At 48.8% G+C, this 27923-nt stretch overlaps 3 protein-coding genes across 11 annotated transcripts; 2 read left to right on the top strand and 1 right to left on the bottom strand.

Annotated features, from left to right (window-relative positions):
• Positions 1-647: 647 nt before the first annotated feature.
• Positions 648-20460, top strand: LOC120950434 (uncharacterized). 5 transcript variants are annotated; one of them, XM_049608419.1, is made up of 8 exons: positions 648-836; positions 5310-5488; positions 8135-8239; positions 11101-11580; positions 13565-13776; positions 13868-13934; positions 17564-17734; positions 18642-20460. In XM_049608419.1, exons 2-8 carry the CDS (start codon positions 5333-5335, stop codon positions 18999-19001), a joined length of 1551 nt encoding a protein of 516 aa, XP_049464376.1. In that variant the 5' UTR covers positions 648-836; positions 5310-5332; the 3' UTR covers positions 19002-20460. The 5 variants fall into 5 exon arrangements, with proteins under 5 accessions (XP_049464376.1, XP_049464375.1, XP_040224382.2 ...); XM_049608418.1 differs by lacking the exon at positions 648-836 and adding an exon at positions 908-1057; XM_040368448.2 differs by lacking the exon at positions 648-836 and adding an exon at positions 1065-1687.
• A 1925-nt stretch (positions 20461-22385) lies between these two features.
• On the top strand, positions 22386-24191 carry LOC120951413 (mitochondrial amidoxime-reducing component 1). Its single transcript, XM_040370115.2, has 3 exons — positions 22386-22829; positions 22895-23759; positions 23838-24191. The coding sequence occupies exons 1-3, from the start codon at positions 22820-22822 to the stop codon at positions 23941-23943; spliced, it is 981 nt and encodes a 326-aa protein (XP_040226049.2). The 5' UTR covers positions 22386-22819; the 3' UTR covers positions 23944-24191.
• Positions 24113-27571, bottom strand: LOC120951384 (mitochondrial amidoxime reducing component 2-like). 5 transcript variants are annotated; one of them, XM_040370086.2, is made up of 5 exons: positions 27341-27571; positions 27084-27251; positions 26762-26805; positions 25775-26627; positions 24113-24434 (listed from the first exon to the last, which is right to left on the bottom strand). In XM_040370086.2, the coding sequence occupies exons 3-5, from the start codon at positions 26769-26771 to the stop codon at positions 24254-24256; spliced, it is 1044 nt and encodes a 347-aa protein (XP_040226020.1). In that variant the 5' UTR covers positions 26772-26805; positions 27084-27251; positions 27341-27571; the 3' UTR covers positions 24113-24253. The 5 variants fall into 5 exon arrangements, with proteins under 5 accessions (XP_040226020.1, XP_040226028.1, XP_040226036.1 ...); XM_040370094.2 differs by having other exon boundaries at positions 27314-27571; XM_040370102.2 differs by having other exon boundaries at positions 25775-26606; positions 27341-27566.
• Between the last annotated feature and the right edge of the window lie 352 nt (positions 27572-27923).

Below are 27923 nucleotides of genomic sequence, written 5' to 3' on the forward strand. Positions count from 1 at the left end.
CAGTGGGTTTGCAGAGGAAGACGACGGCAGCCCCAGGCAGAGGATCGGGGTGTGGGTGATAATAGAAAACTCAAGCAAAGCTTCAACACAAACACACGGAGACATTGTACGGGGTTTATTTTTTTTTTTTTCATCTTCCATCATTGCCCGGATTGGTGCGAGCAGTATGCAATCGGAGGTGGAGGAAACGGTTCAGGAGGGACAAGGGTACGTGGAGTGGCTGGGGGTGGTGGTGAATTTGATCCGTTTGAGCCCAAATCCGTCGGCGCCCCCACCGGATCTCCTTTGCGTGTGGTGGAAAACCGTTTCACCACTGCGATTTTCCGCCTCCCTTGCCCGCTTACCATCTCTCTCTCTATCTCTCGCTACCCTCCCGGGTGCGCACGAAGATTGACGAAGCGCTCCGAACTGGCCTGCTGCGTGGTGCGCGCCCGGAGGGGAGGAAACACCAGCAGCATCGGCAAGCGACCCCACCATCCGGCCGGGGCGATACGGCAAACTCGAAGCACGACGGCGCGAACCTCCCCACCTCCCTGTCGAGAGAGCGGGCCCGAATCACGGGGCCACCGGCCCCCTCCCCATCCCGCGCACTGCGGGCACAACGCGGGCACGAAACTATACTATATAGTGGTGCGCTCGTGTGTTTACAAAACTATTAGTTTCGGGCGTTTTACATTCGCAGCTAACATTCGATATCGACGTGCTGGCGAGTGCGGTACATTAGAGCTCGAGCGACCAGCAGCAAAATCGGCAGCCCGACCAAACCCGTCCGTCCCGAAATAACACAACAACAACAGAAGAAAAAAAACAAAAGGCAATCACAGACAAAAAAAAAGGTGTGTAGTTTAAAAGCGGTGCACGCACGTCACCGCCCAACCATAGCTTGACCATCGGCTCCCCTGTAAGCACGCGTGTTCTACACCGCACAGTAGTAATAAGTGATCCTTAGTAAGAGGAGTCGCCGCAACAGCAGCAGCAGCAGCAGCAGCAGCAAGGCCCTTCAACTATCAACCAACAATATCCTTCCCAGTGATACATCAGCCACCGTTTTGACCGTGTGTGTGTGATTTTGGTTTCAGTTACTGTTTGGTTGTTTGTTTTTTTCGGAAAATCGGTTGAAGTTTTGTTTTTTTGTTTTTGCTTCTGTCACTGATATCTGGTTATCTTGCGTGAGTGATTTCTCGTTCGCTGATAGAGAGAGAGAGAGCGAGCGAGAGGGATATTTAGAGGGAGAGAGAGATAGATATATACGTATCAAAAAGGGAGATAGAAAAAGATTTTTTTTTAAAAAGAGCAGAGGGCAGAGGGAGAAAGAGTTGGTGTGCGCGACTTTGAATCGCCTCCCACCCAGCAACACCACCACCACCACCACCACCACCACCACCACCCCCACCACCACGACCAATAATCGCACGAGGACTCAGCGGCCGAGAACGGTCGCCTAGGGTTGCAGTGCAGCACCAGCCAGTGCGCTCAAGACACCGATCGCAACAACAGCATCGCCCGCCATCCGCCTGCACAAGCTACTGAAACGCGACCCCGGCACTAGCCCAACAGCGTTACCGAAGTGCGTTAGTGTATAGTTTCGTTGTTGTTGTTGTTGTTGCAACCGACAGGGTTCGACGTGAGCAGCAGCAATCAAGCGGCCAAGCAAAGCGGCACCGACCGAGCGAAAGGTGAGCGAAAGGTGAGGCCCTTATTCCATCCTCTGCTTCCTCGCGCGTTGCGTTCGCGACGGTGGGCAGAAGGTGAGGTGAAAAAAGCCTTCGCGCGCTGTGTTTGTGTGACTCTATGTGTGTGTGTGTGTGTGTGCGGTGTGTATGTGTGTGTGTGTGGTCTATCGTAGAAAAAAAGGAAACTAAGGGAGTGATCGAGTGCAGCTTAGCATTGATTTTTCTTTCTGCTCTCTCTCTCTCTCTCGTTCTCTCTCTCTCTCTCAAAATTCCTTTTCCCAAGGGGAGGTGGGGGGTTTCGTTTCCGTCTAGGTTGGCTAGAGGGGCAACCCCCGAAAAGGGAAAGTGTTATTTTGCTGCTCGAAACGCTCGCTTTTCTTTCCGCGGGCTGGCGTTAGCGTTATGATCAGCTGCTCGAAACGGTGGTTCGCTTGGAAATTGGTTGTAATACTTTCCTCGCAACACCGCGCAATATGGCACAAACTAGCCTTGGTGGGAGGGCGTAAAACGCAGAAGCATGGAAAGAGGAACCAGACAGAGGGGTTGGTAGAGTGGGGGGGGGGGGGGGCAGGGGAGCCTCGCGGTGCTCACGTAACGCGCGGTGATGTACATTTGCTGTACAGACACACAAATAAATTCACACACACACACACACACACGCCCATAGCCTGACAGCAGCGATCAAATGAGGAAAAGTGATCCACCCGAGGGACAGTGTGTGCGTGCGTGCGTGTGCGTGTGTGTGTGTGTGTCCCGCCAGATTACGCCATCGGAAACCGGGTGCCTGACCAGTCGCGCCCCAATCAAGGTCGCGCCCCATTGTACGCGGCACGGACTCGTTTGCTGCTGCTGCTGCTACTGCTCTTACTCAATCTCAAACAAGATTCGTGTGCAGTTGCGGTTGATCCTTCATTTCTCCCCTTTTTTTGTTGTTGTTGATGGTGATCTGGAGATCTTCCGCTTGTATGTACAGCGGGGTGACTCACTACCACGTCCACCAAAAAAAAAAAAAAGCAAAAGTCATGCGCCTGGACTCCCGCGCGGTTTAGTGACATTCATTTTTCGCCCCCAACCGGTTATCGTACTGGTTTGGGAAGGAAGGAGGAGGAGGAGGAGAAGCGTGCGGGGAACATGACGGTAAGCGGTGACAACAGGGGTCGGGCATCTGCCAGCTCGGTCGGTGGTGTTCGGAGTGTTTTGTGCCGTTCAATGCGTTTGGCCTCCTTCTCTGCGGCGGGTCCTCCAGACGGCTCTCCGTGCCGCCGATTGAGTAACGTAAACGGCCGCCCGTTTTTCTCCTTGATCCCCCCCCCCCCTATTCGGTCCGGTGCGAGCCGTTGCGGATTGCCGGATCAGTAGCGGCCCGTTTAGGCCGACCGCAATGCAAAAGCTTTGCTAGCGACCTGAGGCTTTACGGTTCCGGAGATTGTACGCGCAGGTTTAGTTTTCTCTTTTGCAAGCATCTAGTGGACGGCTGCCACGCTGGAAGCTACTTTTGTTTGCAGGGAAATCACATCAACAGCGCAAGACCCTCCGGTATCACCTTGATATCGTTTCGCATCACACACACACAAAAAAACCCCTTTCCATTCGCGCTGTATGCGTTTCTTGCGTTCATTCTACACCCCGCACCCAGCCATAATTTGTATGCGAGCGTGTTGTACCGCCGAATGGACGGTTTGCCTTGGCTTGGAATGCCGCCATCGTCACCCCGAAAAAGGGTGCTGTCGCCTTTGCGGTTGCTTTCACTTGGCCACCCTTGTTGAAGCTCCCCCGGGGCCGGTCTGGGTAAGAGGAGGAAAAGGAACCAACGGCACAATGGAGCTGCAAAGGAGGAACAAAACCGCCTAGAGGAAGCAAAGGCACAGCCCGAGGGAGAGTGGCAAAACCGCAGCGTGCAGAGCTCGATTACTCATTACAAGAGCGATTGCATGTGTCTCTGTGTGTATGTGTGTGTGTGTGTGTGTGTGTGTGTGTGGGTGTCGGTAACGTGCCGATGAAGGACTTTCACTGTCCTCCGAACGGGGTTGACATTATGACAATAATACACGTATGATGGCGTATTGCATAACACGCCTCCTTCGCGCTGGGCAATACCCCTGTTGTGCGGTGGCAAGGCAAAATGGCGTTGGTGCCATTATTTGCAAACCTCAGTGGCCGGTTTGATATCCATTTGTTTTTTCTTTCTCGCGCCATTTGCTCTTGTTTGACTAATGGCAGGCGCAGCACATCATTTGCTATCGGTGACTTAGCCCAATCCCGGCAGAATGAATGGCAACAACACGACCTCGGGTTCGCTTTGCAGAAAGGAAACAACTTCAACGCTCGCGCGCACAGAGTTTTGCAAGCGACGAACCCTGAACCGTTTGTTGAACTCAAACGATATTTTTGTTTTGCTTTTGTGTTCCTCTTCTTCTTCTTCTTTTTCATTCGACCATTTTTATTCCCCATTGTGTTGGGTTACTTTATGTCGGTCCTAGTTACCTTTCACTTTCCACCACCAAAGGATTCGACGCGAAATCCTTCCACACGACCCGACGGGCTTCCTGTTTTCGAAAGGTGCCGCCAGTCAACTGCTCTAATTTTGGAGGCCGCCAGCGGGTCTCCTCCGCCGGTGCGCTACCCAGTAGTGTCCCGGTTTCGTCCTTCAAACGGACCCCCTCCCCCTCCTCTGCATTGTGTGCAAACTCGGTGCCGGCGAGGTCGTTGCCACATATCGGGCCGCTCCGATCCCACTTCCTGATTCCCGGGATCGAGATCCACATTCGCCGTGCACGCAGCAATCTTTCCGGCCTCTGTGGAAACTCGCTTTGCGTCTTTTGTCCCGAAACACGACCGGGACAAGACTGGTTCGCGGCAACCCAATGGCATTGAGCCGGTCGACGGGCGGGTGCTTTACGCGTGGAGCCGATAGCATTGGCGTTGGGGTTTCGGGCCAATGCATTTTTGAAGCAAGGAGGAGGAATTTTGACACAAACGACACGGAAGGTAAACAAAGCCTGGCAGCAAGAAACGATCAATTTTGCTATTTAATTGCTATTGAAACAACACTAGCACGCAGGCAAACGAAACATTACAAAAAAAAGAAGTAAATCTCCAATTTCTGACGACCCTCGCGCGGTCAATTGCTGTCCAGGCGTTAATGGTCTTGGTGCGTACATAATTGTCGTATGCACAGCACATCGTAATGCCAGCCACTGCTCACGCATTCACATTTTCAATAACACACAGCGACGAACAAAAAAGATGACCACACGGCTCTAGAGGAAAACGGCTGCAGCTTGGCGGGCGTTCGCAGTAGCCGAACCAGTACACGCTGCGGCGGTTGTAGGTTTTTAGAAAGGAAAAAAAGGGAAAGCCCACCACATCCGGACCCGGGCCGAATGTGTTGTCCCTTTCGCAAACAACGGCCAGGGAGGGACAAAACAGGGCGTCCTTGTCGTTGTGCCAGTGCACTACTGCTGCTGCGATCGATCGCGATCGTACTCCAAAAAAAAAAAATATGCTGCCATCCAAATGCACCCCGTCACTTTCGGCCGACTCGGCCTCGGTCACCGGCCGTTCCCAACCCCATCGCGTATGAATTGTCGATTTATGGTTTTTCCTATTTTCGAATTGCTCTCTTTTCGTTTGCAGCACCACCACTACCACCAGCAGCGATGAAGTTCTTACTAGTGACGGCTGTGATATGCGGTGCCCTGGCGCTGACGTTAGGTGTGCCGGTACCGGCGGCCAAACCGGATCCCGCACCGGAACCGGCACCCCAACCAAAGACAGACATCGAGCTGATGAAGATCCCACTCGACGGCGATAAGGTAAGGCACGACCAACGGGGAACCAAGGGACTAACGACGCAATCGATATCGAAGACCACATCATCCATGGGTGGCCGTGGTGGTGGCGACGGCGGCTCGATTTTGCCGCCAGCAGCCCTGCGAGGTCGAAGCGCATTCGAGCCGCGCGTGCGTGCGTCTAAAAACAAATTATAGCGCGGCCACAGAAGGACGCTCTGAAAGCTGTGGCGCGAAGGTTAGCGTGTCCAATTTAGAAATTATCGAATCGAATGCACCCAATTACTATTGCCACATGCAAATACACTGTCGGGGCCGCATTTCGGTCAAACGGTCTTGCCTTGCACGGTACACGCGTGATCTTTACAAAAGATGCGGAAACCAATTTCCCTACACGGTTGGTATGTTTGAAAACTTTTAATTTTAACCGAATGCCATCCTCCCCACCAAGTGTTTGGAGTGCAGCGAACGCTTCGAAAACCTATTTCGCCGGCGGTGATGCGGTCGCGATCGCGGAAATGATCGCTATCGTGACGTGCACGAACCAGCCGCCGCTGCGTCCTCGCACGTGTTTTGCTTTATCGGCCCGCCGGGCCAGGTGCCCGATCAAACACTCCACTCCACAAGTAGCAAGTGCGCAAACATATTGCCGACCGAGTGCGGGACCGAGTCCGGGGTAAGCTGTGGCCGGCCAGTCCTTCACGTTGCCCAGCACGGGGAGACGAGCGAGGGGGAGCGCAGGGGGGGAGTGCGAGTATCTGTGCGTTTCAATCGCGCGCTGCGAAGATGTTCCCAACTGCACGTGGCAGCGCAGCACAATGCTGAGAACCTAGCGGTGTCCCGCGAGGGCCAGACACGGTCGGTACGCGAATCAACACTCCCGAAGGTCGCTGAGATGCGTTTAGAGGTTTGTGCTTGTTGCTTGCCGGTACGAAAGTGAACCGTTTGCTGTATCTCTACGATGATCTCATCTCGCAGCCTCCCAGTCCCGGGAGTGTGGAATCGGCGTCGACCATTAGCGAGTGTACGCACGGGGACTTAACGAGTTTGGGGCTCGGGTGACTTATTGGAGCTACTTTTACTTTACTGAAAAGGAGCTTTTGGAGTAGCTTTAGTTGCTGTAGGTGCTGTTAGCTGTCGAGAACCCGCTAAAATCGGAAAGGGAACACACATGGTAAAAACAAAAAAAAAACAAGAAAGAAGGTAGTACACCGAACGAAGGTCAAGCAAGTCAATCAAGTCAGCACGGAAAGGTTTCCGACCTGCTCCAAATAGTGGATAGACATTTGCATCGCTCCACTAACCTTGGCTAGCCTTAGGTAAAGGAAAGGAAAACTGTAAAACAAAAACAAAAAGCAGCAAGATTAACAAGCTCGTTTGGCTGTTCAACTGTGACCATTTTTAAAACTGAAACGCCTTCGATTATTCAAATTTTTAAGTGACTCAGTAGTAGGCAGTGAGAGAGAGCGAGCACGAGCGAGCGGTATGATATGAGGGTGACTTTCCAAAAAAAAAACAAGTGTGACACAATCGGCTACAAGCAGGCGAGCAGAGAGAAGGGAGAAACTTAAACCTCAAACCGTGTATCTATAAACTTATCGTGAACCAGTGAAATTTCGTTTCTCTTCCCACTCTTCGATCGGCTGCAGTTGAAAAGGTCAGCATTGGAACCATTTTCTCCTTGCCTGCTCGCTCGCTTTCCCCCCTCCTTCTTTCTGTCAGCTCGTGCTTGGATGGATTATCACCGGCTGTGCATTGGTTTGTGCATAAGCTGTCGTGTAACCAACGAGGGCGTCTTTTTTTTTTTTTTAGGACACCTCAATACACAGGGTGATAACACTCACATTAGCTAATGAACGGGCGAAACGAAATGTCTGCGCACCAGCTCGTAACGCATTTCATAACGCACCAACACCAAGCCACACAGAGAGCCGTGATGGCATTGTGGGATGAAGAGGTAGCGATGGTAACAACAACAACAACAACAAAACAAACAAAGTAGGACATCAGATAGGCGTAACACTGGCAGATCTGTGTGAGCGATCGTTTTGGAGTCGCAATGGCTCCACCAAAAGGAAAGGGAAAGACCTAGAAAAAGTGAGAACTTTCTGAGGAATTATGATGAATAATTTTGGTCAATCTGTCTGGCTCAGTGTTTGCGCCAAGTTTGCATACATAATCCATCCAACGTGCGAGCGCTACACTTTCATAAACCATCATCAGAGTGCCGGCTTGCCACTTTCCAGCAGGATGTCAATTATTGGACCTGGCCATGCTTTTAATACCAAGGGCAATGTGATTACTATGCCAAAACGGTCGCATTCCAGAGCCGGGGTCCTCTTTTGGGGTGAAACGTAACATGTGTGGTCAACCGCTCCTTCCAATGGGTTATATCACATAAAGCAAATTAAAAATCCGTTGACGTCGTTGACGTTGTCTGTCGTCGACTCGCACAGCTGTCAACATAAGAGAGAAGAGTAAAAAAAGAGCTATGAAGCTCTGTTTGTGACAAATAGGAGTCTTCTCTATGCGCGCACGGTACGGCCCCGGTACTGCTAGAGCAGGATGATGTAATGGTTGCGCGTAGCAGGCACTTTTGTTCGTGTTTATTTTTACCCAAAATGTTTGACTTTTTCTTTTCTTCTGCACCCTTTTCTCGGCACTTCATAGGAGCTGGACGTCATTACCCTAGTCAACTCGGAGGATCAGAAAATCAACGAACGCAACAAACGTACCATTGGCATCCTGCGGGAGCTCTTCCCAACGATCTCTCAGGTATGAAATGGCTATCAGGGTTTTTTTTTTGTTTTTTTTTGTTATTATCAAACACAGATGATTGTACAGAGAAAACACGTACACACGCATACATACACAAATATTTTTGTTTAGGGTCAGACTCCAAACTAGATCTAGAGGAGGGGAGGGAAGGATTCAAACGAGCCTTCCTTCCTTGTTGTAGCTAATAGTAACTACTAGTTCGTCGAGTTTTGATGCAAAGATAAACAAGCAGTACAGTACCCAAGCTTCTGACGATTCTATCACTCTTTACGCTCCCCAACAACGAAACCCAAATGTTCATCTGGCTCAATTGTAAATTGCCATTCACCTGCCACCCCCATCATCCCACAAACTTCCACCTCCCACTCCACTGACAGCGTAGATCCCTTTCACTAAAATTAATCAAAAAGAAAAGAGAACAAGTACAAAGTCCTCACATTAGAAGCTAGCAGCACTTTGATCCTATTCCACCATGCGAATAGCAGTGGCTCGCTTTTGTTGTATCTGCCTGCTAAAAGAATCGTTCCACTTCATCCATTAGCCTCATGAATGCATCTTACCACCCCACCCCCCCATTCACACTCATGTTGTCGCCTTTAAGCAAAACTGGGAATCACCGATCACCCACCTAGCTTTGCCAATTTTGCGTCACGGTAGGCACCTTAGTACACCCCGTTGGACAAACTATCCGGAGGATACAAAACAAAGCAATAAGCGCACGTGGCACAATCCTTGCACCCAGTGGTTTCGCTACGGCGAGTCTGTATGTTCAAGCATAGCTTTCCAATTTGGATAAACAGTTTTGCTTCGTTTCGAGCAATCATTCCAATCAGAATTGAACCATATTTTAAGGACATTGCGAGACTGTACGGGGTTTCCATGTTTTTTTTTTCTCAGCTCTTGTGTTGAAAAAGTTGAAATGATTACAGGCTGATATTCTGCAGCATTAAGTCCAGCCTTCTTTGGTCTGCCGTTAGAGGTATTGCGGAAGCGGAATTGGGTAATTCGATCGACAAACAAACAAAAACGTTGAGAATCGCTGCGCTCCACTGCTATTGCCTGATGGTGTTACGATTGTCCACATCACTTGGAACGAGGAAGCATTCGGCGTTGTACGTCTTCGGTGTCGGACACATGAGCATTCCCCGCCGTTTGCAAGAAGGTTGGCTTCTTCCATCGCATTGAAGTTGCAGCGGGGGCCCCATCAAACGTTCGTATCGGCCGGTTGCAGTGCAAACGGGCGTGTGAGGGCATCACTAACACCAACGTGTACCGCAGGTTCGAGATCAATCTTCCTATCCGGCCCATGGGGGTTGGGTTTTTCCTCCCACTGGGTGGTACTGTGTATCGGGTTTGTTGCTGCTGCTGCTGTTGTTGTTGTTGTTGTTTTTTTCATTTTTCGTCCATTTGGTTGCCCCTCCCCACCCGGCGGATGCAAAGGAACTGCTTCTGAGCCACCTTCGGCAAACCCTTCCGCTCCCTCTTCCGCCCGTCCGTAGCAGCAGCGGTTTGGTCGAAGGACAGCAGGCTTACTGGAAGCCATCCGTACGTAGTGAGCGGAGGGGGATGGAGGGGGAACTTGGGGCGCTCCATGCTCCGTCAACCGGGCCGCAATAACCAGCCGATGGCGTCGACGGGGCGGGCTGCAGTAGTAAAACTACTTTCATTTTTACAAGTCCAACAGTCCAACCCCTGAGAACGGTGCCGACTTCGCCTCGGGAGTGGAACCGGCTCGGCCAGCAGCCATCTCTGGCTGGCGAGTTGGCGTAGCTCTCTTTCTCTCGCCCCCTCTCCCTATCTCTCTGTAATGCGTGTACCTTCGACACTGTCATCATAAGCGGCGCAATCTAATAATCTGGTTGCATATCACGAGTGGCCCAATTCTCTGCCCTCGAGTGTGGGACCTTCTCCAGACCCTTCATTTGTTCTCTAAAACCGACCAAGTACACAGATCTCACCAAGAACGGGTAACAGAAATAACACCAACGAAGGAAAAGTGGCTAGAAGCGAAAATAACCCCGAGAAGATCTCTCCACGATGAAGCATTACAGATACTACAACCGATCCACCGGTTCCAGCAACTTCCGCCAGTCCACCGATCGATGCCTCATTGATATCGGGATCGTGCCTCATACTCATTTCATACATCAGCGCCACCGACCGAGTCGTCACCATTATCCATGAACCATCATCCGTCATCCTCCAGTAGGCGCCATCTGTCATTCGACATCCAAACCAACCAGTAAACAAAAGTTGTAGCTCATCGTTCGCACTTAAAACCGTCATCACATCTACACGCCATCCATCCCGGACACCCGGAACAGTATCAGAACTCTGGCAATCATCTTAGCGTTTCTTCGCGCGAGACCCCTCGTACTCCAAAGCTTGTTTGCTTGCAAACCGGGACATCTCTGTCTCCGTTTCTCATCACGTACAATAACTCATTCTTCATCATAGTACCTTTGACTTAGCGTCTACTGCCCATCGGATTGACCTTAGGGGGTTTTGTTTTCTTGTTAGAGCTATCTCGAAACATTTCGGAACAAAAACCTGCCAACTTCAAGATTGGCAAGATTGTAGTAAACACACGACAGACATTGCGTGCCGAATGAGGTTTGGTTAAATTTTGAAACAATCAGCAGAGCATTCTGGCGCACGACACACGAGTAGTACAAGTACAAAACCCGCAGCCCGACCAATCTCGCAAATAGCACAAGTGTATCAGAAAGTTAATTAAAGTCCTCCAAACCCAATATGCCTTCCCAACCACACGCGCGCGCGCTTGCTGTACCTCGGGGAAACATACGCACAAACTTCGGCCGCTTCACGTACTGACCCGTGCGACGTGGGCACTAAAGATTCTGGACCAAAAGATACAGATGATCACGTCCTACCTGTTCCGCACGATCGGCCCGATACTGTTGCGCAGCGGGCTCGGCCTGAGCGGCGGCACCGGCGGCGGGAACAACAATGGTGGCTCCAGCTCGGGCGACGACGACGACGATTTCGACTTCGACGACGACGACGACAGCGAGGACAGCGGCAAGGACAGCGGCAAGCCGAAGGTGAGCATCTCCCTGCCGACCTTCCCGCCCTCGGACGATACCGACGATCAGGCGACGACCGGTGCACCCCTGCGGCTCGGCGACAGCGACGACCGGAACGAGGTGCGCAAGCGGGCCACCGTCACTGCGGCGACCGCGACCGAGTCGGCCAACGACCGGATCGACCTGCTTGCAGGACAGTTCGGCGAGGCGACGAGCACGGGCGAACCGGCGGCGGACGCAGCGCCGACGACAGCGGCACCGACCACGACCAGCGCCACCGAGTCCAATCTGGTATGAGTGCGATGAGTGGCAGAAACGGTGCCCGAATGCGGCCCCGTTTCTCTTCGGCTTCCACGCGGGAACGGGAAGCCTTGCTGGGAAGGCAAACGCAAAGCAAAAACAAATCAACCCGCCCCATCTCAGCTCCCATTTACTTAGCAAAGAGGTGCAATACAGCTGGTAGACCTTAGCTGGGCTGTAGTATCTCTACATGGCTCTTCCTTCTATCCTTCCATTCTAAATTCATATGGCCGCTCTTATACCTTAGTGCGTAGCTAACAGAGTACTTTTAGCATTTAGCTTCTAGCTACCCTCTCATACACTCTCACTCTCTGTCTCTATATCTCTGTACGCATTCGATGCGAGCTCCGGGCATAAAAACCAAACACAGGGTCCAGTGCTCTGTCGACCAGTCTAGGGAAATTTGGCATCGTAAATCGCATCTGAGGATGGTCTACTACTTCGGTATCTTACAACCCAGCAGGAAGTGAATTCTTCGTCACCTCCAACGCGATGGAGTCGTCTACCGTGTGGAGGAGGTTTTCTGTCATCCATAAACCGTTTCTTTAATCTATTTCTGTCACTCTCACTCTCTCTTTCTTTGAATATTTTGGTTGATAGGTTACTGTACCACTTTTCTGTAGGTTAAGTCTAATCCCCAGGACGTGCTTCTGTTCATAGCATTCTCATCGCCTACGCTGTGAAGCATAGGTTCTTTCTTACCCACTGTTTGTCGTTTTCTCTTTCACTCATCCTCGCTCTTGCGAAGCTCTTTCGCATCCTTCTCTGTCTCTCGCTCATTCTCTCTGTTTTCCTTTTGCTCCCTATCTTCTTCTGTTGACCTAAACCATCTCCATCAATCATAGCCTACAACTTGGCGGTTCTTCCAAATCCACGATTCTTTCGTTCTCGTTCATAGTATCATCGGTGCACTGTTTTCTGCATTTAGCTACTATTATTATCAATTTCAGCAAAGGTAGACAGCATGAGTGTTTCCCGTTTGCAATGGGAAAGGTGTTGGTAACTACTATTCCAGACTACGCCGTGGTCTGCTCAACTGTTTTGAACGCATTTGGCTTTCACGTTTCACCCTCTTGCACACGGTTTTACCTCACTTTGTCACATCATCAGTTTGCAGTACGCTATTCCTACACATTCCTGGACTCCTTTTTGTTCTATGTAGCCCACTTTATTTTCTCTGTTTCGCACTCTCTCTCTCTCTCTATCTACACAAAATCCTATTCATCAGCTAATTTTTATCTTCTGTCTACTCTGTGTTACGAACTCATGATCACCATTCCAAAACTTAAAAAAGAAAACCGTATCGTAGTCATTAGTGTTTGGCCCTCTGGCGGCATTTTTTTGTTTGTAGTAGCCTACTTAAGTATTTTGCGTAGTACCAGCAGATAGGAGGGGTATACAGAGACGATGTACAGGCTATTCAACAAATATATACATATATGTATACATGTACATGCATATATATCTATATGTATTACATTAGTTACGTTGTAAAACCTTATCACAGCGTCTTTCATTTTTGTTTTTGCATGCAATGAACCTATCAAATTCCCTATCATTAACGCCATATCCATCTCTTCATCTCTTCCATCCTGTCGTGTCGCTGTGGGCGTGTGTGTGTATGCGTGTGTGTATTCTGTGTGTTATTCGCCACCGCCTATGGATCGAAACCGTTGCCCCCGGCCAACTGTACGCCACACGCCTTGAAAACAAAACAAAAAAACATGTAAAATGCAACATTACCAACATCATCGAACTAAAACACTCAACCGTTAAAAAAAAACCAACTCCCCCTCACCCATAATACTCACCATCATTGGGCATGAAACTGTTGTACGGCGCTGTATCTCCTTCCTTGTCCTCATCCAACAACCAACAACAAACCAAACAAATGTAAAACACACTCCCACCACACCGAACGTTCACGTCCGCCGCCTTGTGACACTCTGCGTGCGACTTGTGCGAATCACGGCAGATCACGACTAACGAGAACGCCAACACGCTCGAGGGGCTCGATCTGGCCGGCCTGAGCGACACGCTGAATGCGATCCGGGTAGCCCGCGCCACCGGCGAAGAGAAGGCGGCCTCGTCCAACGACCAGAACGCAGCCGAATCGTCCGCCAACAGCTCCAGCCTGGACGAGCTGACGCTTGACTCCGAGGGTAACGATGAAGATCGCAACAAGAGGTAGGATAAGGGTAGGGCACTCCGCTGCAGAACCGTTTTGATGTTTATATCTGTTTGTTTTTTTTGTTTTTAACTCTTCCAAACCTAACAGATTCCTGTCTTTCGGAGGTAGCAGCGGCGGCGGCGGTTCCGGCAACTTCCTGTTCGATATCATCCGTGTAAGTACTCGCGTGGTAAAGTCTTTAGTATTGGAGTACTCCGTACGTAAACGCGTACGATGTACGTCCTCCGACGGAGTCTCTCCGTGCACTGTATAACACTGCCCGTTACCCGGTACACTTGCACTTAGAAACAAACACATTCAGCTGGATGATGGTAGTACCAAACGTCAAGCGAGGATGAGAACCACAGGCCAACCGTGAAGTGTGGCGAGACAGAAGTACAGGAAAAATTGAAATAGTGCGTGAGTGCCTGGAGAAGCTTCTCCAAACATCTCCCGTCACCTTTTCAGTTTTTCTCACGCTCTTACTCACAGCTGTGTATCTCAGTACCTCAGACCTTAGACATTAGAGTGCCAACCTTCCTACCTGATTCAAATGTTACCCTAATTACACGACAATATCATTCCCAAGACAGTACAGGAGACATCAACAATTGCACGCACGTACAACAACGCACTTCTAGTAATGGGTGTACCACCTTCACCAGCAATTCTGCCTCAACCCCATTCCTTCTCTTCAACAACCCCCGCAACTGCTCTACTTCTTCATCTCCTGTAATCCATTATTACCTATGACCACCTCTCTCTACCACTACTGCCATCGCAGCATCACACATCTATCGCATAGGAACGCATCGGGATTCTACTATTCTGCTTAGAATGCTCGCCTCCAATTTTGACAGAATCATTTGAACTCCTCTCTCTATCTCTTTCTCTCTCTCTCTCCACCCCTAACGCCCCCCCCCCCCCCCCGCCTTTCCATCCCCCTCCCTTTACTCACAACACGGCAAAATTGACTACCTAAAATTAAAGACCGATCGCGTTGTCATCAATGCACGATGGATGCTGATGGTGGTGTCGATGGGGAAAACCAAAGATAGGAAAAAAACAAACAAAAAAAATATAAGCTATAAAAGGTGCTGTGGTGTGACGTCTCGCTTGTTCAATCTGGTTCGCATTTGAAATGGCAGTACAGTAGCAAAGCGAAAGGAACAAAACATAAAAAAAAAACAAACAAACAAACAAACAAAATGCTAAACTTTGTAGCATCTGCAAAAACTGAACTGAACGCATCCACTCGCATATTCCAACACCAGCGGGCAGCGGACCGTGCCGCGCGTGCCGCCGGAACCGTGTATCGGGTCGTGGCCGGCACCGAATCGCTGACGACCGCGCTAGAGACCGACGACAGTAATGACGATGGACATTCCACTTCCTCTTCTGCCACCTCTCATAGCCACTCTCCGGTAATTAGACCCTTCAATTAATACCATCAAAAGAACAAAACCAATACAACAACAACAAAAAAGAAAGCAACCACCCGTCCCCTTCAAAATCCCTCCCAATTTCCATCCCTCTAAACCCCCTCCTTCCAAAGACCCTTTCTTTACTTTCCAAATGGTATACAAAAAAACAAAGTCCAACTTCAACGTTTCCGTTCTTGTTTAACCATTTGCACTCCGCGAAAAGCTATCTGACTTTTCCCTCCCTTTTCCCCTCCCATCCTCTGATCCTCTCAATTAATCATTACTGTAAAGCCTTTTTTCCCTTCCTTTCGGTACTTGTGCTCACGCTTCATGTTTTAACGCGTTTTCGTACCTGTTCCGTGTTTGGTCAGACCGATCCGGTTCGAAGGACTAAATTTTGTACCTCATGTCATACTCATGCCGCTCACAGTTGTACATAAAACTATCTTCAGTGCCGTCCCTCTATTCCTTTCCCCTCAATTCCATTTTCTCTTTCACTCTCTTTCCCGATCTCTCTCTCTCTCTCTCTCTCTCTATCTCTCCATTGTAACGTTTTAGATTTTAGACATAAAAAAATTAATCTATTTTATTGAAAACAATCCAAGTGGATGCTTTTTCTCTCCCTCTATCTCTCTATCCCGCCATCTCTATCTCTCTCTCTCTCTCTCTCTTTATCTTTTTACTTCCTTTTCTCACCGTTTGCAAAAACTGCTTCTTTACACGGCACGCTGTGGAATGATCCTCTGTCATAGTATTGTCACAGGTTTACTAATTATTCTCAATCACATCATCAAGGTTAACTCATGTTCAGTTACTCAAATTTGTTTCATCCTCTATTACCCGTTACTGTGTTTTGAGCTTTTACTTGATGTTCTACATTGTCCCATTGTCTCTGCTTTACATTCCCTCTCACTATTCTTTTGTACTAAGCTACCATAAACAACCCCTCTAATATCTATACTAATCCTTAAGAAACTCTTGCTGCTCCGATTTCCGTTTTCCAGATATCTTACGAGCTTGTTATCTTAATCGCCCGAGCATACAACACTCTATCTGCCTACTCGACTTAGCTTTACAGCTCTCCCTCTCTCTCTGTCTCTCTTTCTCTCTGTACCGATGTAATTCCCTTACCAACTCATTCAGTTACCATTGCACACCTGTAACCAAATTAATCCAGTGCCTGCCGTGAAATACGATACTATTTTTACGTGCTATCGCCACTTTTCACCCTCTATGTCCCATCTATGTCCCACCTTCCTATGTTCCCAAATCTTCCCAAACTCCTAGACCCGTTTACCCTGTTCCCCCAAATCCTGTCGCAAACGATTCCCTACAGACTATCGAAACGAACCCAAAATATGGAAGAATATTGCCAAGCGCGCCCGTCCAAATCAGTAGCCGTTTTGAGCTCCTTTCATGATACATGACTTTGACCACCATTACTGCGCCGGTGAAGTGTATGCCGAACGAACGAGAGAGAAAAAAAAAACACGCATTCCTCAACCTTACGTCAACCTACTGGATATCTTCGTAAGACAAAGCGCGAAAACCAAATAGAGCAGTCCTGCCTGTCCCCAAAAAATTGCAGCCCCGAAGCGGATAATGCGTAACCTTAGCAAATAGTACAACTATAGTGGCCTTCACAATGTTTCACGCACCACATTTCCCCTATCCTTTCGCTCACATGAATTGTTGAGAATTTCAAATTATTTATGTAAGCATGTTCCGTGTGTGTGTGTGTGTGTATGAGCTAGTGTGAATGTTTATAAGCATGTGGCTGAATGTGTGGATGTATTAACGTTTGCGTGGTATGTTTTTCGCTTAGTAGTCTGGTAGCATTCCTGATAGAACGGGTTTCCTACCAGTGACCGTACAATCGATATAATGCCCTGTTTCTAAATGACCATCAGCACACCTGCGTATGTAATTGTATATACAAAAAAGCTTACGTTCAATAAGGAGGTCTTCGACTCGCTCCCATTAACACCACTGTCATTGCTCCTTCAGGCGCTTTTCTGTTGCGCGTGAGACACTAAATCTTGCCCCTGTACTAGCTTTCTCTTCTTCTTACTAATCCATACTGTGCCCACACTCCCACTTATTTCCATCATCGTGCCGAATTCCCCTTCTCTCTCTCTTTCTTTCTATCTCTCTCTCTCTTTCTCTCTCTTGTCTGTCATTCTTCTCTTTCATTCTCTCTCCCTCTCGATTTCTCTGACTCTTAATCCATCTCATTGCTTCATTTGCGTTCAACCAAGCGCGATCCGAACCAACGCCATGTTACATCATTCTATTAGCTAAGCTAGAGATCCTTTTGACACGTTCACCCTCACTGCACGGCCTTCACTGATTCCTTCTTCACGATCCGCTCACGTTGCAGCTTGTCTCGGGCAGCTCCGGCACGGAACAGAGCGACGAGAAGGCTCACTCCCCGGACGACCACGACCTCGGCAAGGGAGACGGCTACACCGAGGGCATTCCCGGACCTGTGACGCGCCTGTTCGTGCTGGCCAACCGTGGTCTCTCCAACCTGATCCAGGATCTGATTCTGGTAAGCTCCAACAGCCGTCCGCTACTGCGTCACGACCTGCCCCCTCTCTACACGGCATCACACCCTCACACTCATCGTGCAATCACCTTACATTCCCATGTTTGTGCCTCCCCTTTCTTTTTCTTTCACAGCGAATCGCACAAACCAGTGAACGAGTGGTTAACTTTAAAGCACGCCTAATTACGTCACTCATCTAAGATGGTTTCCAAGTGTGTGTGGGTGGTTGTGTTAGCGGATGGCCAAAACGGGGAGAAGGATCTACCATTCTTCAGCGTCCACAATTGCCTTCCCGACTCCTGTTCACCGACACTTACTCCCTACTAGCTCCTCTTCATCCTAGCTCCTTTTCGTGACCTGATCATCATCATTGCCGGAAAAAAAGAGAACAAACAAAAACATCCACCAACCTATCCAACATCTTAGTAACCTTACATCAGGCATCTTCCCCAACCACTGGGATATCCCTTGTCATCTTCCTTGCAATGGTGGGACCGTTCTGCCTGACCAAGCGTGCAGCTTAGTCCGTCCAAACTGTTAGCGCCTACCCCCAAACCCGGGGAATGTTCCCTTCATCCTGATCATATAGTTTCTCCTCAAGCGCACATCGCATACCGTTATTCCCTCTCATCGTTACGTCCTATTTGTTGGTAGCAAAACAAGAACGCACCCATAAAACTCCTCTTGCAAGATCGTCAGTGCCGTGTGGTCGCCACCAACACTCATCACTTGTCGCAATGTCAGTCAACGAAAGGCAACGAAACCTAAGCGTTGCTTTTAGGTTTTCCAATTTTCAATTATTTTTTATTAACAACCCAAGGAGACAATCTGTAACCCTAGACAGTTTGCTCCAGCAAAATTTGTGGTCTCAGTCTCAGCATAATATGCTTGTCAAAATATGTATCTGCAGCCGATGCTGTTCGAGGCGAGCAGTCCCGCCCTACCGACGCTGCCGCCCCTTGACATCTCGGGCACAATGACGGGTATTTCGAATGAAATCACCAACGATACGCAAGCGATTGCGAACGAGCTGCAGAAGGAGGTCGCGGTGCTGAAAACGTTGGCAGCACCGATCGACATTGGGCTGGCGCCCGGACTGCAAAGTCTGGTGTCGTCGGGCTTTGGTGTGATTCCCCCGCCTGAGCAGCCAACGACACCGACGACCGTGTCGGATGGCAAGCCGGACAAACTCAAAGAGCAGAGCACACCGCCGCCCTCCCAACCAGACGAACCGGCGCCCTTCTCACTGACGTCTATTTTTGGATTCTAGTGCATCGTTGAGTGTTTGATTTGCTGAAAGCGAAGTGAGTCCCCGGTTCGGTGAGATACTCGCTTCGCTTTGTTCTGTATTTGATGCTTGATGTATGGTGACTACATCAGTTGCAGACGACACTGCTACTACCAATCACTACCAATCGCAAAGTCCTAGGACGAACAAGCAGAGCCGGCCCAAGATGGTGTACAGCTTCACGTAAGGCATCAAGGGTTTGGTCAGGAACACACATCAACATCGCAGGGGAGGATGTACTAAGTATATTGTTTGTGTGTGTGTGTGTTGATAGGATTAACTTTCCGGCAAAGGAGCAAAACAGGATAATTTCTTAGATATTTTCAATTCATACACATCAACCACCATATCACGAAATGCGACGGCTCTAAGCATGTAGGTTTTAGTGCGCCGCATCAGTGCCTTTTGTAAATATTTGTCAATTTTCATCTCTTCATTTTTCTATTCTCTTCATATTCTATTTCTCTTTTTTCTTACTTTCTTTCCACATTTCTCCATCCTTTCTTACCATCATCTTCCTTCACTGTGCTGTAACTGTTTTCATAAACTGTCTATTTTTTCTGTTCTTTCTCTTTGCTCGTTCGACACATTCGTTTGTTTATACTTGGCAAAACACTTTCCTCGCTAGTAATTTATTCACTCTTCTGAGGTAAACAAAGCATCTTCACTTGTTTTTCTTCTCGTTGTGAACTATTTCCACCCTTTGGTTTTCTGTTTTTTACTCTATCACTCTATTTCTACTGTTCTCTACTTTCTTTACTTTATCTCTATATGCTCTATGCTCTATGTCTTCTTCGATCATCCACATTAAATAAAATGAAATCAAATTTACGGAAATGTATCATACTAGGCGTTTGTTTGTGGAATTGTAGGCAAGGAATAATGTAATGAATTTTTATTTTATTTTTATTATTATTTTTTGGATGAAGGTGACACTATTATTCAACTGAGATTGTGTAGGGTTTTCCTTGGAATCGTGTATTTTTCTTTCTCTCACCTTGTTAGGTTACACTTATTGCTCAATAACGCTAAAGCAAAGGCTTCCATTAGAAATTCAGTCACAGAAACGGCAACATCCACGCCACGCCCATGCGGCGTGGAAAGTATCGCTAGGTTACCTTTCTTTCAGTCCCTTTTAACGTCACCAGACTAGCCCTGTTCTATTGTTTCTGCTATTTGTTTTTGTCTAGCAAATGCCTTCAGCCTTCTAAGCGCTGCTATTACGATCTAGAAAAATAAAGTGATTATTTTTTATTACTGAACAAAAAAAAACAAAAACACTAAGGAAGAAGGAAAGCAACAACTTTTGAAAAAAGCATAACTATCAATACTATATTATTTACGTATGTATGTTGTAATGGCGGACAATTTTTAGTTCTTATGGAAAGGCGGAAAGAAGGAAGCGAACAAATTAAATAAAAAAAATGAAATTATTTAAATGCGCTGTGTTACATATTCTTGTCTTTGGTGCTCTAAATATATCACCCAATATTACGGATCTTTCCTGTGCAGCTAGCATTCTTCTCCCATGGTTTACCAATTCTGAACACACTTATGAAATCGGGTATTAAATAAATAAATTTATAAAGAAAGACCTGCGCTATGTATTTGGAAGCACAGGCTATGTATTTGCGCGTCGTGCAACAACAGAGTTCATCAATCAATTCCAAGACAGCTTTGAATTTTAGATCTGTTTCAGAATCAATACCAGGACTGATATGGGTCCAGTATAGTGATGGTTAAAGTTAGCACAAAATCCGGAGTTGATAAATTCGGAGTCGACTCCGGAAGCTAAGTCCGCCCTGCATTATCCGGAGTCGTCCGGAATCGTCCAGAGTCATCCAAGAGGTCGTCCGGAGTCGTCCGGAGTCGTTAGAAGTCGTCTGGAGTCGTCCGGAGTCACCCGGAGTCATTCGGAGTCATCCAGAGTCATCCGGTGTCGGCCTTCGAAACAAAGGCCTTTATACGAAGTGCACGCGCAAAGTGAAAGACAATAAACACAACGAAATGAATTGCCTGATGCCAAGCACATTAAACCACACGGTTCCTGTTGACTCCGATCGATACCGACTCCGATGGACTCCGGCCGACTCCGAACGACTCCGAACGACTTCAAACGACTCAGAACGACTCTGAACGACTCCGGGCGGATCTGGTGGTTCCATTTTGACGGCGTCGGAATCGGACTAAACAATACTCGGAGTCAGATCGGAGTCGTGGGTGCGCTCCAGAGAGCACATCACCAGTCCAGTATCAATTCAAGGACTGGTACGAGTTGGTGCTAACAGTTCCATAATTCGTATTCGATCATTATCCATTCCAAGACAGATAGGGATTCGTGATCAGTTCCGGTTTGAATTAAGTATCAGTTCCCAGTTTCTCAGTTGCTCTCCATTCCAGCACCTGATATCCTTTTTAAGAGAGATAAGGATTTTTCAACAATTCTAGGACCATTGTCGGTTCGGGATCAGATCCAGTACCGGTTGGACTTCAATATCAGATCCAGGAGCAGTAGGGTTAGTGATTGATCAGAGTAACGGCATGGGTTCAGTGTCAATTCCGGTACCGATATGGTGATTAGTTCCAGGACTGGTATGTGATCAATATTTGTTCGAGGACCTGTATGGGTCCAATATCAGTTTAAAAACCAGTATGAGTTTTAGTATGAGTTATAGTACCGGTATGAGTTTAGTATCAGTTCCAAGACCAGTTTGGGTTCGGTATCAACTCTAGGACCTGTATGACTATGGTTCCAAGACTAGCATGGATTGGTAACCAATGTCAGTACCTTTATGGATTCGTGATCAGCTCCAGGACTATCATGCGATCAATGTTTGTTCCAGGACCTAATCAGAAGAAGTATCTTTTGAAGTGCAACTGGAATGCATTGGCATTTGGGAACACCGTTGCATAGCCCTGTATCCTAGCCACATTGATTCGTTTTCTTAAAAAAAATATATATAGATACTCCTAAGCCCACTGTAGATAAATCAGTTTTATGTCGCAATGCAACTTGTAATAGAAGTTCTTGAGTAAGTCTTCAAATCTTCAAATTCTAAGGAAATAAACGAGAAGCTTAATTCCAGAGAAAGAGCTCACCTGGAAGTTAGTCACCAACTAAGAGTTTGAGAATATGTATCAAAAGGGTATCATTTCCAACGTAAACCAAATGTTTTAATCTGCATCCGAATTTCTGTCCCTTGTTTTTAATTAAAACGCAAATATTAGAACGTATTCGAGGCAGCCTCTCTCGTCGTGTTTGCGTGTGTGTGTGTCTGTGTTTTGGCAGATAGCACGGACGCGCGCACAAACATAGCGCAGCATACAGACGGCGATTGTTTAACCTCAATTGAATCGTCGCGACCCCGCAACACACAACAAACCGAGAACTAAGGCAACGATCCACCAACAAATCCGTCCGTTTCGATAAGATAGAAGCCGTCTATTCTTCGTCGCAGCGTCGCGGCCCATCGCCGAGAGCGTTCGTCAGTATGTGCGGATGGTCACTCTCACCAATAGAAGGAGAGGAAAAAAAAGAATAACAAAGGGGTCGCAAAATAAATACCATCACCAACACAATTGCAAACCCACACCACGCCGTCAGCTGATTCGCGGAGGTAAAAAGATTCGGTTTATCTGTGCGGATGCAGTGCTAGAGCGCACTGGGAGTGGGAGGTTCGGTTACGAGCGCACATTCACTGTGCAGCCACTGAAGAAGGCAGAGGGGTGTGAAGCTTTAACCTACTGCTCCGTGCCGAAAGGATTTTCACATTTTTTCATACTACAGCCGCTGTTCACAAATGTTATCAAGTAAGCAGATACGCTAGCTTCGGTCGCGAACGACGCAATTAATCCGACAGCCTCTCTCCTTCCAGAACTTGTAGCCGAGTTCGGCGAGCTGCCGGCGTCACAAAAGGCGCTGCTGGTGGCAGCCGGCATCGGAAGCGTGGCGCTCCTGTCCGCCGGCGGCTACCTGGTGAAGCGGCGCATCGACAACACACCGCCGAAGCAGTGGCGCAAGGCGGGCGAGCTGACCGAGCTGTACGTCTACCCGGTCAAGTCGTGTGCGCCGATCGTGCTGCAGCAGGCGGACTGTGCCGATCTGGGGCCGCAGCGCAACCTGCTGCGCGACCGCACCTTCATGGTGACCAACGCCGACGGCAAGTTCGTGACGGCACGCATGAAGCCGAAGATGGTGCTGGTGCAGCCCCGGTTCGACGAGCGGTTCGAAACCATGTACCTGACCGCGCCCGGCATGCCCGAGCTGCGGATCGAGGTGGGTGCGCTCGGGGCGGCCGACGGGACGCGCAGCACGGTCTGGGGCGAAACCGTCCCCACGGTCGACTGTGGCAGCGAGGCGGCCCGGTGGTTTTCCCGCTACCTGCTCGACAAGGAGGACGGCTACCGGCTGCGCTACTATCCGCTGAAGTATACGAGCCGCCGGCGGCACGGCGGCGACACCGGCTCGCTGCAGGACGAAACGAGCTACATGCTGTTTAACGAGGCGAGCGTCACCGATCTGAACCGCCGGCTGGAGAACAAGGTGACGGTGCTGCAGTTCCGGCCGAACTTTGTCGTGCGCGGCCCGGAACCGTACGGCGAGGACCGGTGGCGCTGGGTCCGCATCGGGGACGCCGTGTTCCGGTACGAGATGCCGTGCCTGCGGTGCATCTTCACCACGATCGATCCGGCGTCCGGCGTGGCCCATCCGGACAAGGAGCCGCTGCGTACGCTCAAGCAGTAAGTGCTAGGTGCCAAGCCAGGGGACAAAGGGCTGCAAAACGACTAAATGGGCGCTTTTCGATTTCCTGCTTCCAGGTACCGCCAGCTGCCATCGTACGGCGAGTCACCCGCGTTCGGCATTCATCTCGGACTGCGCCGTGCCGGTGAGGTGAAGCTGGGTGATCCAGTTTACTTCGCCTAAGCTGCTCCCACCGCAACGGGGCGTTACCTTTTTCAACCTGATCGCATTTTTTTTCTTTCTACCAGCAAAGTAGGTGAGCGAGGGGCCGCGGGGGGATTTCTTTCCTCAAAAAAACAACATCCCATTACCGTCCCTCTCTCTTTTTTTAAAGGAGAACAAAAAAAAACGATTAATTTTAGCAAATACTGCATTTATATTCCAAATTAAAATAATACCAGCATAATAAAAGCATACAAACGCAACAGTAACCGTCGCATGCACATGGTGACTGGGAGGGAGGGTGTTTTCCCTTTTTCTTCTTTTTTTACAATCATCCGACGTACACGGCATCGCCCAGCCCGATCGCACCGAGCGTACGGATGCCCATCTGCATGCCGACGACCGGCGACTGGCCGAGGCCCGGTTTCAGGCGATACTTGCGCAGCGTGGTCAGCGGTTCCTGCTCCGGGCTGCTGACCCCCGTTTCGGGGTCAACGTTCGTGAACAGACACCTGTAGACGGGAGAAGAGCGAGAGAGAGAGAGAGAGAGAGAAAGAAAAAGGGTTAGGAAAGCGAATGGAATTACTATTACTACTAGAACAAACTAGTGTTGGGTTTCATTTTTTTTTTTTTTCGTTGAGAATCAATCATATGAATCTTGAGTGATGTGTGATTCGAATGCCGAAACGACTCTTTAAAGATTTATGAATCTCCAAGAATTCATGAATCTCGGGAGATTCGTGAATCTCCAAGGATTCATACATCTCCAGGGATTCACGAATCATTAGAGATGTAGATGTAACATGCCCGTTGCAGGTCCAAGTGTCGCATCGACCGTCTCCTCGTAACAAAACAAACTATCGGGCTGCGTGGTACTTGCCAAGAAGTCCCGAAAGCCTTTATAGCCTGGCGTAACCACGTGGGTTGCTATGCCAAGAATAAGAATGATGGGCAACTCAAGCTCTATGAATCTTTGGAGAAGTATAAATTTCTTGAGATTCATGAATTCCTATAGATTCGTAAATCTTTCGAGACATAAGAATCTTTCGAGATTCATGAGTCTTTGGAGATTCATAACTATTTGAGATTCATGAATCGTTGGAGATTAATGCATATTTGGTGATTCGTAAATCTTTAGACATATATGAATATTTCGAAATTCATGAATGTTTCGAGATTCATAACTATTTGAGATTGTTATTCATGGATTCATGAATCCCTGGAGTTTTATGAATTTTAATGAATTTATGAATTTTTTAGATTCATTAATCTGTGAAGATTCATTTAACTTTCCAGATTCATGAACCATTGGAGATTCTTGAATCTTTCGAGATTCATGAATCCTTGGAGATTCATACATATTTGGAGATTCGAGAATCTTTTGAAATTCATGAATCTTTGGAGATTCATGAATATTTGGACATTTATGAATCTTTAGAGATTCATGAAACTTTGAGATCCATGAATCTTTGCAACCGAGATTCAGATTCAGTGAATCATTGCATTAAACTGAATCAGATTTACCCAATACTGGAACAACAAAAAGACAGAATTGCAGCTACAAAGATAAGCTATCGCAGACAAAAAAAACACGGATGAGAGTTGAGGGGTTGCAAAACGATAAGGAGATAACAGCTAAAAGCATGACCAAATAGTACGCAGCAAATGCATAAGATGCTTTCGATTTACCGCGCAGATGGAAATATAAACGTGTGCGTGTGCGTGAGTCCACCACCGATCACCCCGGAGACACGAGGACACGTTGCCGTGTGGAAAGACAAGTTCGGAAAGATGGATGAGCGATAAGCGATAACAGGCATTGGGTCGATCAGGTGATCAAGCGGCTGCTTACCTGGTGCACGGTTTCACGTTCCGGTAGACCGTGTCCCCGATCCGGATCCACTTCCAGTCGTCCTCCTCGAATGCGCTCGGGCCCTTCACCAGTATGTTGGCGCGGAACTGGAGCGCCGGCACCGGTTTGTCCAGCCGGGCGTTCACGTCCGCGACCGAGCCCTCCGACACGAGCATGTAGCTGGTGGCGTCGTGCAGCGCGCCCGAGTCCCGCGCCGTCAGCAGCCGGTGGATGCGGTTCTTCTCCCGCACCGGGCGGGTCGGCCGATCGAGCGGATAGTACACCAGCCGCAGGCCAAAGTCCTCGCTCAGCAGAAAGCGGGACAGCCAGCGGGCCACCTCCTCGCCACAGTCCACCGCGGTGACCGGCTGGTCCCACACCTCCGCACTGCCCGGGGCGCTGCTCTCCAGCAGCTTCTTCACGTCCACACCGATGTCCATCATGCCCGGCGCCGACAGGGTCATGCGCTCGTACTGCGCATCGAACGCCGGCTGCACCAGCACGAGCGTCGGATGGGACCGGCCGGTAATGAACTTGCCGTCCGCGCTCTTCACCACCATGAAGATGCGGTCGCGCAGAAACCCGACCTGCGGCCCGATCGGCGAGCACTGGAACTGGCGCACCCGGACCGCGCCGCACGATTTGATCGGATAGATCCACAGATCGGACACCTCGCCGACCCGGTGCCACTCGGACGGGGGTTGCTGTGCCGCCCGGTACTGCAGCAGCCGGTACACGCCGTACCCGAGCGCTGTCGCCACACCGACACCGGCGGCGACGGCCAACAGCTGCCCGGCCGTCGGTTTGCCACCCGCTCCATCGTTCAGCAGCTCTAGATGCACGAGAGAAACTCCTTGTTAAAGACGGTTTGTTGTGGAGCAGGCGTGTTTTTGGGAAGGCATGAAAATGAAGATGAACTTGAGCGATCACGATGCGATGAGCGATAAAAAAAGGGAAAACCGGGAATAGGTGTCTGCTGTAACTTACTGGAAAGCATCTCGTCCGACAGCCCGTCCGCGTTGCGCTGATGCCTGAAAGTGAGCGGTATCGAGCAGAAATCAATCATTAAGAAGGCCGATTTTTCGTTGCGGGAACCGTTGCCCGCTGCAAGGTAGCAGATAAATTGTGGTATTTGCAGGAAGCACTGCCCCAAAACTTGACCCAAACCGCTGACAGAAGAATCTAATCAACGACTGTCAACAACCCAATGGTCGTGGATGATAAGAAACTCTTCCGTCCCTCTCCTACTCTCGCTCTCTCTCTTTCTCTCTTGCTACAAGAGGGTGCTGTTTGATAACGCTTTTCTTACCTTTTTGTCCGTTCGCTAATGAAGCAGCTAATCAAACCTCGCCGCGATATGACCCGTGCCAGCTCCGGCAGAAGGTGTTAATGGGCAGCTCAAATACAACGCGAAGACAAGGCGCACGTGCATTGCCTGCCTGCTGCCCTAAAGACTGCTCCGCATGACGCCGAAATGCTATAAGAACGAAGAAGACTTTAGTTGTTTTAGGGGCGAGTGAAGGACGACATTTTACACACTTTTCGGCGGACGGAGGGACTGCTTACCGGGTTTTGCTTTTGTTCACCACTTCCCCCCGTTCTCACAGCGGAGTTTGTTTACATCCAATCGAACGGATTTTGCTGGATAGTTTCTTCTCTTCTTCTTACTACTATTTTCACATAATGTTTCCTTCTCGCTCTTACTTGCGGCGGTATCGGCGGTTGGTGGTTGAACTCAACTGTCACGCACAAGAAAAGCGACGCCACATTTGTACACAACAATACAGCTTTGTTTACATACTTACCGAAGAAAACTGGTCGGTACAGCGCTTCCTATTACTTAAAAATTATAAATTTTAAATCTGTGTTGGTTTAGTGATTACAAACTATCACTGCACACCGATGAGTTTTTTTTAGTAAAGTGTTTATAATAAAGCAACCATTGAGCAATGGCAGCAAAGTCGGTACAAGAGGTGAGCCTACATTGTACAATCAAACCAAGATAATTATACTATACCGGTGAGCTTATAACTTTTCTTTATGCAAAAGACAACATTGAAAAACAAACGCAATGCTTCAGGATACATTTATCTTTTCATTATTTTATATTAATTGTTGAACAATCATAACAATAATTGTACAATCAACA

This window comes from Anopheles coluzzii, chromosome X (genome assembly GCF_943734685.1).
Source record: "Anopheles coluzzii chromosome X, AcolN3, whole genome shotgun sequence".
In the NCBI taxonomy this organism is placed as follows: domain Eukaryota; kingdom Metazoa; phylum Arthropoda; class Insecta; order Diptera; family Culicidae; genus Anopheles; species Anopheles coluzzii.